This window comes from Arachis ipaensis, chromosome B1, assembly GCF_059453495.1.
Source record: "Arachis ipaensis isolate K30076 ecotype BB chromosome B1, ASM5945349v1, whole genome shotgun sequence".
NCBI lineage: Eukaryota > Viridiplantae > Streptophyta > Magnoliopsida > Fabales > Fabaceae > Arachis > Arachis ipaensis.
Window position 1 is genome coordinate 48,466,832 of NC_142436.1, and position 17,134 is coordinate 48,483,965.

Consider the following 17,134-nt stretch of genomic DNA (forward strand, 5'->3'; position numbering starts at 1 on the left):
ACCACATTACAGAGACTAATTGGTCGGAAATCCTTCATGGAAACCGGGTTTTCTACCTTCGGAATAAGAACCACAAGAGTTTCCATCATCCTTGGATCCATATCCAAACCAGAGAACGCATGACGAACCATAGTCCAAACATCAAAACCAACAATCTTCCAGTATTCTTTAAAGAAGAAAGCCTGAAACCCATCAGGGCCCGGCGCCTTAAAAGAATGCATACTGAAAACAGCCGACTTAACTTCTTCCAGAGTAACTGGCGCTGTGAGGCTACAACAGGCTTCATCATTCAGGGAAGGCAGCGGCACATCACCAAGACAACCTAAGTCTACATCCTCCGACTGGCAGAATAGGCGTTTATAGAAGGATTCAGCTTCCCTTCTAAGGACATCCGGGTCCGTTTCCCACACCCCGTCTTGAAGAAAGAGACCATGAATCTTATTATGCTTTCTCCGCACAAGAGTCTGGACATGAAAGAACTTGGTATTTCTATCCCCAAATTTTACCCACTGCTCTCTGGATTTTTGAAACCATAGAAGTTCCTCCTGCACAAGCGTGTTATTAAATTCCTCAATCAGCTGTTTTTCTTTTTGCCGCATAGACAAATCTTCCATTACTTCAAGTCGCTTCTGAAGAAAATTAATCTGTCTCTCCAATTTGCATTTTCTAACGAAAATATTGCCGAACACTTTAGAATTAAACTCCAAAGAGTTCTTCTGCACTTCTGAAAGCTTGCCATGCATCTCTCTGTAGCCAGCCTGCCATGACTGGTTCACAATATTTCTGTACCCCGGATGAGTTGCCCAAGCTGCAATAAACCGAAAAGGTCTATTCTTTTTCGGTTGGGGACGACCTGTACAGCGTACTAGGATAGGACAATGATCAGATTGAAGCCTATTTAAAATTTCTGCGTAAGCCTCTGGAAAGAGAGATAGCCAGCCACTATTGATACAAACCCGGTCAAGTTTTTTCGCCACCTCAACACCATTTTTAACCCTTCTGTACCAAGAAAATTGTCTTCCAATAGTCTTCAAGTCAAACAGATTACTATCCCCTAGAGAGGCAGCAAGCCGATCTGCATGATGACTCGAGAAGAGGCAACCCTTAGATTCATGAGAGAATAGTACTTCATTAAAATCACCAAGAACAATCCATGGCCCGCAGAAAGACGAAGACTGAGTAACAAGATAATCCCATAGCAAAACTCTGGTATTAAATTGAGGACTACCATAGATACCACTGCACCTCCAAATCACATTATTTACCTGAACCTCAACTGTAACACACTGATCGAAAGTATCAACCCATTTACAGTGAACACCCTGTATTGCAGAAAGTAACCAAATACCCCCCTTGTGTCCTGACGCCTCCACTATACCAATAGGGTGATAACCAAGTCTTTCCCAGAACATTTTCAAGTGTTGAAAAGGACAGTGAGTTTCAACCACAATAAAAATTACAGGTTTAAATTTCCTAACCAGCTCTTTACAATTCACCCGGGCTAACTTATTAGAAGCACCCCTAATATTCCAAGCTATTATATTTAAACTATCCATAATATAAAATATAAAAATATAAAACAAGAAAATCAAAGTGCTTCACCAACCTCAAACCGAGGCTTGCCCAGCGGAAGTGACTCCCGTGACCTTCAGGTTTGCCAGATCTCCCTGGAATATCTCCTTAATCCCACCTACCGACGCAGTAACAGCCGGCAATGTGCCTTCCTTCTCCAATGGAACCGCCACGGTAACACCCTCCTTCACGGTTGCAGGAAGACATGACGATGCTTCCACCACCGTGCCTCCATTCTTCTCAACTGGCGAGCTCTGTAGGGACCCCGGCCTTGGTCGTTTCCGGAGAGAGGACCCGCAAGGCACTGGGGTGTATCGGGTTGAGGAGATTGACGTCTCACCAACACGGGAAGCGCTGTGTCCGACCTTGACTCGTGACCCGACCCTAGCACGATAGGAGCTTGATCCATTCGTGTGAGAGAAGTGAATGGTGGGCCTGATTACTCTACCCGAATCGATTCTGGATTGAATGCCTCTTTGGACCTTGTTAGATTGCTTCTGACCCAGCTTGGTTTTACCTTTCCTCACAACTTGCTCCCAGCCTGGTTCATCATGCATGCAAGCCTCCTCAACATTATTTCCTTCCAAATTATTAGCCTCCAAATCTTCTTGCAAATTCGATGCAGGATTCTTGCCAGTAACGCCACCTACCACATTAGGTTCTACTTCATTTGAATTGTGAATTTTGGTCTCAGGATGTGGCACTGCCTTTGTACCATCCCGTGGCTTGGTGGCATCGGAATCAACACTCTTTCCTTCCCTAGAGTCTCTACCCAAGCACTGTGCCATATCGTGACCATAACGTGCACAAGAGTTATAAATTAAATTTAAACTTTCATACTCCACTACATGAGTTACGCCTTCCACAATGATATGTTTGATCACTGGCAGTCCTAAATTTATTTGAACACATACTCGGGCATATCGTCCTCTCTCAGCCAATTTAGTGGCTAAGTCCACTTTGATGGGAACTCCTATTGCAGAAGCAATACGCATCATGGCCTGTTCCTGATAGCACCAGATTAGGAGCCCCGAAATCCGAACCCATACAAGCGTAGACCCGAAGGATTGCTCACATGGCCGAAAATCTATATCCCACGGTTTTACAGCAACATAGTGCCCCTCAATCAACCACGGGCCACCAAGCATGACCTTCTCACGATCTTCACATGCATCGAATTTTACCATGAAGTACCCAAACCCCACATCAAGCAGATCAAAGTCACCTTTGATGCGCCAAACCATCCGAAGCTTGTGTGAAAGAGCTGTGTAACTATAATTTTTATCAAGAACCTTAATCACTAAAGCTTCTCGATAAGGCTCTGCCAAACAAAGCTTGGCTTCTTCAGTGAAGTTTACACATGGAGGTTGGGAATCGCCCTGCTTGCCCACCACCGTGGCTATACTATCCCCAGATAAAGATCCTGCAAGTGCAAACGCCTTCGATTTCTCTGGACCAATGACTTTATCTCTAAAGGAGATCTTTGTAGGATTTGAAAAACCCCCTCGTGAAAAACCCTCCTTGACACCGGATGCACCCCCACCCACACTCTCCCCCTTATCTCTTTCGACGGCATGGCCGCCATCCTCACTGTGTTTCGCCCTCAAACACTCGTTCCCGCTCTCTCCTTCTCTCATTCTCTCTGAATACGGAGTACGTACTCTTTCTCTGCTAGGGTTTAGTAAATAATTATCGATTTAAAAAGGTTTTTTGGTGACTATTTATATGTATTTCCCAACACTCTCCCTTTCACTCTTTTTTTATTATTATTATTATATTCTTTCTTCCGAGTTTCAGAGCATGCTGTTAATTCGACCACTTTCTCCACCAAATAGAAATCAGTTACGTAAACCAAAATGAAGATCTCTTTCATCACTGCATTTTCTCAATTCCCGATTTTCTTTTTCCCCTTCCTCTAAATCTCGTTTTGGATCTTTCCTATTTTACAATCATAACTGCAAACCTTCTAGAACCTTTCGCAACCTCAATCAGTTGGAGATGAGCAACGGGGAGCTTTTTAGCATCGAACCTCTCGAGCTCAGGTTCCCCTGTGAGTTCCCATTTTTGTCATTCTCCCTCGATCTATTTTTCTCATCTTCTAGGATTTCAAATTTCCATGATTTTCTAATTCTTTCTTTTCTTCTCGTTAGTTGAGTTGAAGAAGCAGATCTCGTGCGCTCTCCAATTGTTCAATAAGACCGATAGCTATGTAGCTTTCAAGGTAAATGGTGACATTTTCTTTTCTAGCTTTAGCTTCCTTCTTTCTATTTTTCAAAATCCAAATTGTTTGTCTCGTCATGCTCTTCATTTTCCTATCGTCAATTTGGAGAATTTGTTTTGAATTGTTGTTTTGATTCTATTATAAGATCTATTGAATTCACAGTAACTTTAACTCTTCAGCAAGTGTTTGGTGCAATGCGGTATTAAAAAAAATTGGACGATAATTTGTTACTATTCTATTATTTTATTTATTTGTTGATGTGATAAAATGCTTAATTTCCATGTTTACGTGTTGCATATTTGGTTTTGTTCAGGTGAAAACAACTAATCCGAAGAAGTATTGTGTTCGTCCAAACACAGGAATTGTCTTGCCACGATCAACATGTGATATCATGGGTACTAATACTTCTATGCACTATCATTGAACAGACGAAAGGGAAAAATGGAATCAGTTATTGAACTTCTCAATTGAAGATTTATACATGCACTATAATAAAGTTGATGGAGCCTGTGACTAATTAAATCCTTATTCTAACTAACTGGTACAGCTAATTTAATTTCTAACTAACTAGTTAACTTATGCTACTAATCAGAACATCTAATATCCCCCCTCAAGTTGGAGCATACATGTTGTATGTTCCTAACTTGGCCATGAGAAACTGAAACTGAGGTGCAGGGAGTGCTTTGGTGAGAATATCCGCAATTTGATGCTTGCTTGGAACGTGCACCAGCTTGATAATCCCAGATGCGACTTTCTCGAATAAAGTGTCAGTTGATTTCAATGTGTTTGGACCTTTCATGTAAGGTTGGATTGGTAGACATCTGAATAGCCGATATGTTGTTGCAAAAAACCATGGCTGAGTGGACCTCAACGTGCATGAATTTTAGCAAAACAACGAGTGAAAGGACCTTACAAGCAGCATTTGCCAACGCCCGATATTCAGCCTCAGTCGAGCTTTTCGAAACCACATCTTGTTTCTTGCTCTTCCACGATATCAAAGAATCACCCAAAAAGGTGCAATACCTAGTGGTGGATTGCCTCGTATCTAAACAATCACCCCAATCCGCATCAGTGTACATAGTGAGATTGAATTTGGACTTAGATGAGAAAAGGAGCCCTTGTCCCGGTGCAGCTTTCAAGTAACGAAGGACATGATGAGCGGCATTCAAATGGGGAAGGCGCGGATCGGACATAAACTGGGCCAATTTCACTACTACGAAGGTAATGTCTGGTCTGAAAATAGTCAAAGACATGAGGCGGCCAATGAGTCTTCTATAGTGGGATGGGTCAGGTACGGGATCGCCTTTACCACTCGAAGTTTCATATTTGCATCCATAGGTGTGGTGGCAGGCTTACATCCTAAGTAACCTGTCTCTGTCAAAAACAACATCACATACTTTCTCTGAGTAAGCGCCATGCCAGCTTTAGAGTGTGCAAGTTCTAAACCCAGAAAAAACTTGAGGTCACCCAAGATTTTGAGCTTGAAAATTGATTGGAGTTTCAGCTTAACATTGTCAACCATCTCTTGCTTGGGGGGCAGCAATGATGATATCATCCACATAAACAATGAGGAAAGTAGTCGCATCGCCTTCTCCCAAAGCAAATAGAGACTAATCCTGTTTGCATTGTGTGAACCCGTGGCTGAGGAGAGTGTTGCAGAACTTGGTAAACCATTGTCGTGAAGCTTGCCTTAGACCATACAAGGACCTTGTGAGCTTGCAAACTAATCCTCCTTTCCGTTGAGGATGGCCCAAGGGTAACTCCATGTAAACTTCTTCATCTAATTCGCTGTTGAGAAACGCATTGTTGATATCTAATTGGAGAAGACTCCAATTCTTGACCGCAGCAATGGTGAGGAGAGTCCTTACCCTGGTGATTTTTGCGACCGATCCCGGCTTGTTGAGTGTAGTCTTTGGCGACGAGGCGTGCCTTATAGCGCTCCAATGTACCATCAGCCTTTAATTTGGCTTTGTACACCCACCGGCACCCGATTGCACGTTTGGCTTTGGGTAATTCGACCAAGACCCAAGTATTATTGGCTTTGAGGGCATCTAGCTCTTCTTGCATGGCCTGCCGTCACTCTTTGAACTTGACAACTTGGTGATAGAACTGAGGTTCAGGAATGATGTTCAACTGAGCAATGGAATTGTGATATTTGAAGTTGAGCTTGTGAGTACTAAGGTGGTTAGTGAGAGGATATGGTGTTGAGGTATACACACATAGTCATTTAGATATAATGGTGGCTGAGTGTGTCAGGTAGATCGTCGTAATGGTGGTGGCTGAGGCTGAGGCTGAGTGCTGGGGACGATGAAAGAAAGGCTTGGAGAATGGGGTGCGGGTGTGGAATTGGTGTGAGGTGAAGGTGGTAAATGTGATGGAGTAGGATCTAGAATAGGTTTAGGTAGTGCAAAGTCATGAAGCAGATCTGTGTTAGATTGAAGATGAGGGGATTGACTAAAGGGCATGATGGTTTCATGAAACACAATGTCTCTGGATATTAAGAACTGTTGGTGTGAAGGTTGTAAAGTTTATATCCTTTGTAGCCAATAGGATAGCCAACAAAGACAGGGGGTCAGCTCTTGGGAAAAATTTAGTCCTAGAATTGGGAGTAGTTGCTGCATAGGTAAGGCATCCAAAACTTTTCAAGGAATCATAGTTGGGTGTCTTGCCAAAAAGGAGTTCAAATGGTGACTTGAAATGTAGAAGTTTGCTGGGAGTTTGGTTGATAAGGAAGGCAGCAGTGATGATGCATTCACCCAAAAAGGAAATGGGCACTAAGGATTGGAAAAGTAATGCTCTTGCAACATTCAAAACGTGTTGATGCTTGCGTTCCACGACGGCATCTGCTGCGGACGATAAGGACAGGAGAATTGATACAAGATTCCCCGTTGCTGCAGGAATGCATCGAGAGCAAGTTCTTTGGCATTATCCACCTGAAACACTTAATTCTTTGGCCAAATTGAGTTTCAATCAAGGCAAAAAAATTCTTTAAGCAGTCGGGGTGGCCTCAGACTTGTGAGTTAGCATATAAATCCAACAAAAACGAGTCGCATCATCAACAATTGTCAAGAAGAAACATTTTTCATTATAAGTTGGGATATGGTAAAGTCCCCAAACATCACAATGTATAAGGTCAAAAGCATTGGAGGACATGTTATTATGTGATTCGAAAGGAAGTCTTTTGAATTTCGCTAAGTGACAAACATCACAAGTGTGATGGTCTGACTTATTTGGTAATTGCAAGATGTTATCTAAATGCTGTAAAACACTAGAAGGAGCATGTCCTAAACGTGCATGCTATAATTGGGATTTGCACAAATTTATTTGATTAAAACTAGTATAAAAGGTCGGATTAGACTGAGTAGAGACATAAGGATCTGAGGAACCATATGATGATGACTTGGTTGGGGTGTCAGCTTTCAGGATATAAAGTCCCTGCTGTAGGCTACCCTTCCCAATCTTCTTCGAACACTTGTCCTAAATAACGAAGTGAGTGTATCCAATAGTCACAGTGAGTGAAGAATTGGAAAGTAAGGAAGACATTGATAGTAAATTGACTCGAAATTCAAGCACATAAAGCACATTGTGGAGTGTAATATTGTTATTGATGAAAACTGACCCTACGAAATTCGCAGAAAAGATGTCACCATTTGGTAAAGAAACTGAAAAATTCTTAGAGGTATGAATGGACTCAAAAAGTGATAAATCACAAGCAATATGTATAGTGGCTCCAATATCCAAGATCCAAGAATTATTGGATAAATTTGACCTTAACATGGATGTGTTGAGAACAATACCTGCTGGGGTTGTGACGCTTGTGGATTCAGGAGTTGGAATTTCCTGAATTTGGTGATGGTTGAGTAAGGACAAGAGTTATTGAACTTGAGCAGAAGTCAGGTTGGGAGTGGCAGATGTTGATGGTTCCAAATTGGCAGACACATTGTGTACGGATGGCCTCGTTTCTCTCCCTTTGCCAAAATTTGGTGCTAATCCGTGGAGCTTGTAGCACTTATCGATTGTGTGCCCAAGAAAGCCACAACGAAAGCAGAGAGGACGGTCTTTCTTCAATGTGCCTCGGCCACGACCTTGAGGTTGAGTGGCATGAGGATTGCAGGCGAGGAAAGCAACCTGAGATTGTGGCAGTGAATTTAAGGAAGCTCCTAATGCTCAATGTTTCTCTTCTTGAGTCACCAAAGGTAGCACCTTGTTAATCGCAGGAAGAGGTTCCATGAGTAGGATTTGGCCCCGAATTTGAGAGTAAGACTCATCTAGTCCCATCAAGAAGCAATGGACGTATTCTGCTTGAAGAAATTCTTGCATAGCTCGAGCATCACCATAGTTGCATTGTACGGGTCTGTAGCAGTTCAATTCCTCCCAAAGAACTTTGATCTTAGTAAAGTATTGTGAGATGGTCATCGTGCCTTGGCGGAGATTCATCAAATCACGTTTTAACTCAAAAACGCGAGAGCCATTGGCATGCTGAAATCGAATTTCAAATCATTTCAAAGTTCAGCAGCCGAATTTGTATACACCAGTGAAGTGGCTATCTCTTTCGAAACAGAGTTCAGAATCCAAGTGCTCACTACATCATTGACACACTGCCAGTTTTCAAATTTCTCTGGTTTAGTGGTAGGATCAGGTTGAGGAACAGAACCTGTGATAAAACCAAGCTTTCTCTTGGCATTGAGGGCTTTTCGTATAGCCTGGCTCCAGGAATGATAGTTGTCCTCACTGAGTTGTTGAGTGACTAAGATCAAACCTAGTTGATCAGCCGGAGAGAGATTGTATGGATCGATCGTCATGGATGAAGCTGAAGAAGCAGCCGAAGACGGTGAAACGGAAGGCTCTATGAACACGCACGATGAATGTCTTCTCTTCGAGGCTCGTTGATTGGAACTTGCTGTTTCGATTCAAGAACAGCGATGAAACAAGCAAGATCTCATCAATCTCTATCGTGTGAGCCAAGAAGAGAGGAAGAAAAAAGAATATCGAAGAAAGAAGATGCAGAAATGGCAGAGAGGAGAGAGAGAGAGAGGAAGAGAGAAAGAGTCGAAGGTTACGGAAGCTTCAAGAAGGATTTGCTTCTGATACCATATTGAACAGAGGAAAGGGAAAAATGGAACCTGTTATTGAACTTCTCAATTGAAGGTTTATATACATGCACTATAATGAAGTTGATCGAGCCTGTGACTAATTGAGCCCTTATTCTAACTAACTGGTACAGCTAATTTAATTTCTAACTAACTTGTTAACTTATGCTACTAATCAGTACATCTAATAACGATTACTCTCCCTTTCCCCCTACATTATGATGTTATTGGTTATCATCCATTAATGTTCACTTTTTTCTACTATTTTTTTGGTTAATAAGTTGCCATGCAGGCGCAAAAGGAAGCGCCACCTGATATGCAATGCAAGGATAAATTTCTTCTTCAGAGTGTGAAAACTTTTGACGGTGCTTCTACAAAAGATATCAATTCAGAAATGGTATAATACTTAATAATAGTTGCCTTTGCATCTTCATTTAATTTCTTTTTCACCTTTTTGGTTTGAATTGTGAATCTTTTGCTGTCATTTTCATTTAATTTCTTTTTCACCTTTTTGGTTTGAATTTTAAATCTTATGCTGCTTTGTCTAGTTCAACAAGGAGGCAGGGCATTTGGTTGAGGAGTGTAAATTGAGAGTGGTGTATGTTTCTCCACCTCAACCACCATCTCCAGTCCCAGAAGGTTCTGAGGAAGGGTCATCGCCTAGAGGTTCTGTTTCAGAAAATGGGAATGTCAGTAGTGTTGACTTCACACAAGTGGGTTCTTAACTTGTCCTCAATTGGATGAACCTTAACCTTTCTCCAAGTAAAAATCCGGTGATGTCAATTGGGATTCCTTTTATTATTGAATATTGCAGGCATCAAGAGGATTTACTGAAAGATCCGATACTCAATACAAATATGCAGAGGTAAAGAAAGAAAAAGTGTGTTGTAGTTATTAGAAAAATTAATTTTTATTTATTGGTAGCTAATTTGTTGATTGATAAATCTTTATTTCTAATATGGAAGTTTTAGAAAGAATATCAACTATAACCGAGCTATCTTGTTCAATTATATAAAGAAATCATATCGTTTTGTTTGTCTGTTAATTTGTACGACTTCTGGTTGTTTTCATTTCATCTTGCTTAGTTTGTGATCAAATGTTGACAATTGAGCTCTTTAGAAACTATCTCATGCCCTTACTTGGAGCATACTAATTGGAGAAATTTTCAATACTATGCAGAGTTTGTATGTTTCCTTCTGTGTCATTGATTGATTGGCATTGCTAGTAGTTGACCCTACGACCTTCTTTCTACAACTCAGTCAACTCTACAATTTTAATTCTATGGAATACATGAGCATGAGAATTTTTAAAAGAGCTCTGCCTGAGTTGAGAAATGGTTTATGGCTAACTTACTAAGTGGCCTGGGGATCACACATTCTTCTCTACTATCAAATTTGGAGGATAAGTTCATATTTTCAAGTTCCAATGATGGTTTTTAGGTATCTTAGATTAACAGGAAAAGGCAAACCAAAAAATATTTAAACTTATATATATATGATTTAGATACTACATAAAGTTGTTATTGTGTGGCAACGTTATTTTGATTATAATTGCTTTGTTGCAGGCAAGGGCTCTTATCACAAGATTGACTGAAGAAAAAAGTAATGCAATTCAACAGAACAACGAGTGCCATCAGGAACCGGTGAGCATTAATCAAATATGGTTTAGATAATTTTATCTACCAATTTGTATAGTCTATATTGATGTCTTTCTGGCAATTAAATTTGCAGTGTTTGCTATTAAAGCAATATATACCACAAATATTAAAGTCTCTAAAACACCATCAAAATCTGATGCTCTTTCTAACTATCTATTTTAAAAGCATATATTCTCAGATAGATGTGGTAACAATCACAGTTCATGTCAAAGTAATGCTATGGGAGGGACCTTACTTAATTTGAACTGTTCTTTTGTTTTTCCTTCAAATATATTTTAAGGTGTTCTCCGAATTTGATGATTTTCAAGATATTGTGTATTGTTTGTGGGTTTCAATTTTTAGTAATATGAGATGAAGAGCACATATTTTCAACACCAATATGAGGTTTAGTTGTATGAACACTTTGTGTAGGACATGAAGTAATAGTTGTGCTTCATTAGTTTTATATTGATTTTATGTATTGCATATTTAATGTTTGCTTGTGTTGAGATTTTGCCTTTGTCATGACCCCTCTAATAGTCTGTTAGGGATTTGATTGTTCCTGTCAATTTCTTCCACGTCAATTTCTTTTACACGTGCTACGCGAGCTCGTGCACATACAAACACAATCATGCACTTTAATTTGTGCCATGCACATGCATTAATTCTTTCAAACTTAGCTTTGCGCTCAAGAAAACATTTATTTTGGTGATTTTACTGATTGTAGGATCTTCTGAAGCGTGAAGGCAATAAAAATCGCAGTGGAGTCTCCTTTGTCATTATTGTATTAATTGGCTTGCTTGGCATTATTATGGGGTATCTCATGAGGAAGATCTAATCAATTCTGCAATTTGATCTTTCTCTTTCTTCTTTCTCCATTTTTGTTTCTATTTTTTGGTCTCAGATGGATAGCATTCTGGAAGTAGAAAACATTGGGGAATGTCAGGTATGAGATTGCCCTTATTTGGGACTTGGCTCATACTTTCGGTACATGAATTCCTTTCGTAACTTAAAGAGGGGAACTTTGTTATTTCTCTTGTTGTTTATCTGGTGGCTCTTGGGTAAAGTCGAAGTTGTAAAAAAAAAATGATGATAAGAGGCTCCTTTTCTTATCTTTCCATGTTAAGAATGTCCTTAGTACGTTACTTATGACAGTGTTCTTTGTTTCTTTCGTAATCCCCCTTTTATGTATGTGTGTGTGTGTGTATGTATTACATATTGGTAGTTTCTCTCAAACAAGAAAAGCTCACAAAAAGGCTACAGGTACTCTTGAAGGGTGTATAAATCTCATCCTTTCGTGACTCATCAGATATATATTACTCTGGTTTCCATTATAGGGTATTTTAGCACATTTTCCTTCTTGTTTAGGGTTTAGGGTTTCCATTATGAACACGAGTTTTGTACTTAAAGATCACATATTCTGATTATTTTGGCTAATGACTTGTTTATTCAAATTTATGGTGTCGAAGAAATATCGTAAAGCTTATGACATAATACCTTCACTGTCAAATATCTGGTAGAAAATTGATGAATAACATGGATTCCAGATAATAATAAAAAGGATAGGAAAAAAAACTTGGATACATAAATGTGCCAGAAAAATAAAAAATATGATTCATGAAATGTTGGTGTGTTAAAACGTTGGTGTTTGCCATAGTGCCTACAACTACGGTCCAGAAATCAAACATAAAGGAATGGGCTTCAAATTCATATCTCTCTCCAACATCAAAAGTTGTTCATATTTTGGCAAATTCAACAAGTATTTACAAGGGCAGCTGAGGAAGCCTTAGTTCAAATGGTAAATCATATGTATCTTAATATGCTATATTTGGGTTGAACTTTGACAAATGTGCCAAGTATTGAATATGAACTTTTTAGTATTGTGTGGGTGAGTGTGTAGTATGAGTATGTTATAGTGTTATCATATTTAGGATTAGAAGTTGTTCAGTTTATTTTAAAAAAAAAAAAAAAACAAGTATTTACAAGGTACCATAGAGTTTTGTGGGTTTCTAAGTGGTGGTTTTGGAGACACTAGAAAGTGAAGATATTTTTGTTTTAAAAATCTCTCTTAATAATTTTCCTAACATTACCAACAAGGGTAAGAAATTAAAGTCATGAATGGGTCTACTTTGTACGACTCCCCTCCCCCCTTCCCTGAATTGTAAAAAGTATATATATATATATATATATAGAGAGAGAGAGAGAGAAATTTTTATATGAGAGTGTGAGAATGTATTTATAATTATTGGATTAATTTAAAAGGTTAAGATTATATGTAGCTAATAAATAGTATAAAATAGGATTAATCTCTACATACAAGTGTTTTGCATTTACAAGCTTTACAAGTCTGAACGAAACCCATCTATTAAACGTGCTGCTTATGTTACGTGCCTTTTTAACAGAATTTTAAATCAATTCAAATCAATTAACGCGCAAATATATAACTTCCATTTTTCAAAAGATTTCGTTTCTTTCCCTTCTTATTCTTCCTCTTGGTAGCTTTTTTCCAGTTCAATCTCTTCTTCATTGCTCACCAAGGGCATGGGAGGCTGTGCTTCTTCTTCTTTAATCTCCATCTCTTGACCAACCTCTTCCAAGTTTTTAACTATGATATGCCTTGGAGGTTGTACATCCTCCTCAGCATCAAATGCAACCATCCTGGAAGGAGGTTCTATGTCTTGACTTTCCCATAGAGGTACAGCATCTCTTAAGTTTGCAACCACTTTTTCCTCTTCAATAATTACAGCTTCCTCCACTTATTCCAGTACAAAGCCATGTTCTCTACTGTCCAATGGAGTTTCTAGTATCTCCTTCATGCTACGTTCTTCATTAGATTGTCCACATGAAGCCATGGGGTTCCTTGAGTGTCCGAACGTCGGGAAGCTAATTGATTTATTGCTTGATTCAATTGATGAAGTGTGGCATTAAATTTTTCACATGTTTCCTTGAGTTGCTCCGATGATGCTTGGGGTGATGGATATGGACATGATGCATAGGGAGGTGGTGGTTCTTGGGAATAATTGGGTTGGAATTGGGGTGGTTCTATATATGGTTCATATGGTTCATAAGGTGGTTAGTATGGTGGATGAGGGTTAGGATCATATGAAGGTGAATGGTGTAAAGGGGCTTGTGAGTTTGGTGGTCCAAAGTCATGTTGAGGAAATGGTTCATAGGCATATGGTGGTGGTTGTTGATAGTCCATTGGAGGTGGTTGTTGCCAAGAGAGTTGATCAAATCCTTGTGACTCCTCCTATCTTTGATTGTTCCAACCTTGATGCCTGTTCTCAATGTAATTTCTTCCTCTTGTAACATAATTGTAACCAGACTCATAGCAAAAGGGGTGAGAGTTCATAGTAGCAAATAAAAAAATTAAAAACGAAAATAAAAACAATTTTAAATTTTAAATTTCTGAAATTTAAAATTTGAAATTTGAAATTTGAACATTTTTAAATTTAAATTTTTTTTTAAATTTAAAATTTGAATTTTGAAAAAAGTTAACAATATAAGATGAAAATTTGAAAAAGATTTAAATTTTGAAAATGTTCGATTTTTTTTTAATTTTTTTTTAATTTTAAATTTTGATTTTGAATTTTGGAATTTAAATATTGAAATTTTAAATTTTGAATTTTTTTGAATTTAATGAGGAAAGAGAAGAACAATAAAATGACACCAAACTTAAAATTTTTAGATCAAAACGAAGAAAACAACTAAGAACAACTTTGAAGGTCAAGATGAACACGAAGAACAACTTGAAGATCAAGATGAACACCAAGAAAAAAAATTTTTTGAAAAAATTTTTAATAACTAAATAAAAACCAATAACCTCTTAATTTATGAAAAAAATAAAAACAGAAATAAAAATAAATAAACAAGCAAAAAGCAAATATTTACAATAACCAATAATAAGGCACACGTTTGCAATTCTCCGGCAACGGCGCCATTTTGAAGAACTAAAGATTGATGGTTTAGAGGTTATAATAAACTCTCGTTGCAAGTATAGTTACTAAACCAAGCAATCAACCTTTCTTACAAAAGTTTTGGTTGTCACAAGTAACAAACCCCTAAATAAATTGATAACCGAAGTATTCAAACCTCGGGTCGTCTTCTCAAGGAATTGCAGGGAGGTATGTTCTTATTATTGGTTATAAGTTTGTAAATTGGGGGTTTTGAAAGTAAGGAAGCAGTATGTTGAATAAAAAGAATAAAATAAAATAGTAATAATAAAATAAGCTCTTGGCAAGGTATTAGAACTGAAAGTCCTATCCTGGTTTTCTCCCACTTTGTTAACCTCTAACTATGAAGGTATGTTAAGTGGATGAATTAATTTTGATTCCTCAGGTCCTAGTCTTTCCTTGGGAAAGGCTAGAGTTATTGGAACTTGAATTAATGAAATGAAGAAATCCAATTTTCAATCAACAATGAGTTTGATAACTCAAGTGTCTCCAATGACTCAACCAAAGCTAAAAGGGAAGAGAATCTACTTGAATGAAAATAATTTGAATACATAAATTAAAGAGAGCAATCGTAATTCTGAAATACCGCAATTAGCACTAATAAAGATATCAAATGTAACATGGAAGAGTTCATAAATTAAATTAGGAAAATAAATAAAAAGAACATTGAACCTAGGATTAAGAGTCACTCCTAAAACTAAGAGAAATCCTAAATCTTAATCCTAAGAGAGAGGAGAGAACCTCTCTCTCTAAAAACTACATCTACTCCTAAAACTGTGAATTATAAAAAGCTTGTTTTTTTTATGAATGGATGTATTCTCCTACTTTATAATCTCTAATCTGTGTTTTCTGGGTCGAGAACTGGGTCAGAAACAGCCCAGAATTCGCTGGTTGCGAATTCAAATACGCTGATTTTCGTCACTACCACGCGGCCGCGTGGAGCACGCATTCGCGTCACCTAGCGTCAGGAAAACTATGGCATATTATATATCAAATCGAAGCCCCAGACATTAGCTTTCCAACGCAACTGAAACCACGTCGTTTGGACCTCTTTAGCTAAAGTTATAGCTGTTTGAGTGCGAAGAGGTCAGGCTGGACAGCTTAACAGTTTCTCCAACTTCTTGTATTCCTTCCACTTTTGCATGCTTCCTTTCCATCCTCTGAGCCATTCCTTCCCTGTAATCTTTGAAATCACTTAACACACATATCAAGACATCTAATGGTAATAAGAGAGGATTTAAACATAGGGAACTTATAGCCAAAAAAGCATGTTTTCAATCAAAGCACATAATTAGAAAGGCAAATGTAAAACCATGCAAATAGTATGAATAAGTGGGTAAAGAGTTGATAAAAACCACTCAATTAAGCACAAGATAAACCATGAAATAGTGGTTTATCACTTGTCGATGTAAAATTGTTTCAAAAGTTTCTCAATATAGGTTGACTGATGGATGAATATACCGTCCTTCAAGTGTTCAATTTTTAAATCAAGACAAAATTTTATTTTACCAAGATCTTTCATTTCAAATTCTCTTTTCAAATAATTCACAGTTTTTAGAATCTCTTCAAGTGATCCAATGATATTTAAATTATCAGCATATATTGCAATAATAACAAATTTGGATTTAGATTTTTTTTATAAACACACATGGGCATATACGGTCATTTTTGTACCCATCTTTCAATAAGTACTCACTGAGACGTTTATACCACATAAGTCCAGATTTTTTTAATCAATACAAGGATTTTTGAAGTTTTACTGAATAAATCTCTGGAAAATTATTATATGCTTCAGACACTTTGAGTCCTTCAGGGACTTTTCTATAAATTTCTTTATCAATTGAGTCATATAAATAAGCTATAACAATATCCATTAGACGCATGTCAAGCTTTTCATGCACAGCCAGACTAATTAGATATCTTAATGTTATTACAGGAAAATATATTTTCACATAGTCAATACCAGGTTTTTGTGAGAACCCTTATGCTACTAGCCGTGCTTTGTATCTTTCTATTTCATTTTTCTCATTTGGTTTGCGCACAAAAATCCACTTGTATCCCACTAGTTCTGACTATAGGACTAAAAAACTTCACGTTTTCTAAGTGAAGTTAATTCAGCGTAAATTGCGTTTTTCTAATTTGGCCAATCATTTCTTTGTTTGCATTCTTTGACAGATTTTAGTTCATAATCCTCATCTTGCTTTGCTATTTCAACAACAATATTATAAGCAAAAATATTGTTGACAATAGTATTCTTTCGGTCCCATATTTTTCCGGTAGTGACATAACTTATTGAGATCTTTACATTTTCAGGTACCTGAACCTCTTCAGAGGTTTCATCAATAGTTATGTCTTCGGATCTCTTTTGAGTATTTGCCTCCATATTGTGACCATCATGATTGATTATCTCTCTCTTTTTCCGGAGATTTTTATTTTTAGAACCAATTGGTCTTCCATGCTTTAGGCATGGATGGCTTTCATTTGCACTAACAATTTGACCTTCCAAAATACTTGTTTTTATTGGTATATTTGCAGTTAGAATGTAAGGTTTTGTTACTCTCTTTAGGTTAATAAATGTGTTTGGCAATTGGTTTGCAATATTTTATATATAAATTAATCTTTGTACTTCTATTAACCTTTGCATATGAGTTTTTAATATTAT

The 17,134-nt window shown here is 37.8% G+C and overlaps 1 protein-coding gene across 2 annotated transcripts; it reads left to right on the forward strand.

The window, feature by feature from the left end:
* Positions 1-3,385: 3,385 nt before the first annotated feature.
* LOC107629915 (vesicle-associated protein 1-2-like) lies at positions 3,386-11,973 on the forward strand. Of its 2 annotated transcripts, none has more exons than XM_016332868.3 (8): positions 3,386-3,622; positions 3,723-3,793; positions 4,107-4,188; positions 9,165-9,280; positions 9,432-9,596; positions 9,698-9,748; positions 10,448-10,525; positions 11,424-11,973. In XM_016332868.3, the coding sequence occupies exons 1-8, from the start codon at positions 3,571-3,573 to the stop codon at positions 11,469-11,471; spliced, it is 663 nt and encodes a 220-aa protein (XP_016188354.1). In that variant the 5' UTR covers positions 3,386-3,570; the 3' UTR covers positions 11,472-11,973. The 2 variants fall into 2 exon arrangements, with proteins under 2 accessions (XP_016188354.1, XP_016188346.1); XM_016332860.3 differs by having other exon boundaries at positions 3,390-3,622; positions 11,247-11,973.
* The last annotated feature ends 5,161 nt before the right edge of the window (positions 11,974-17,134 follow it).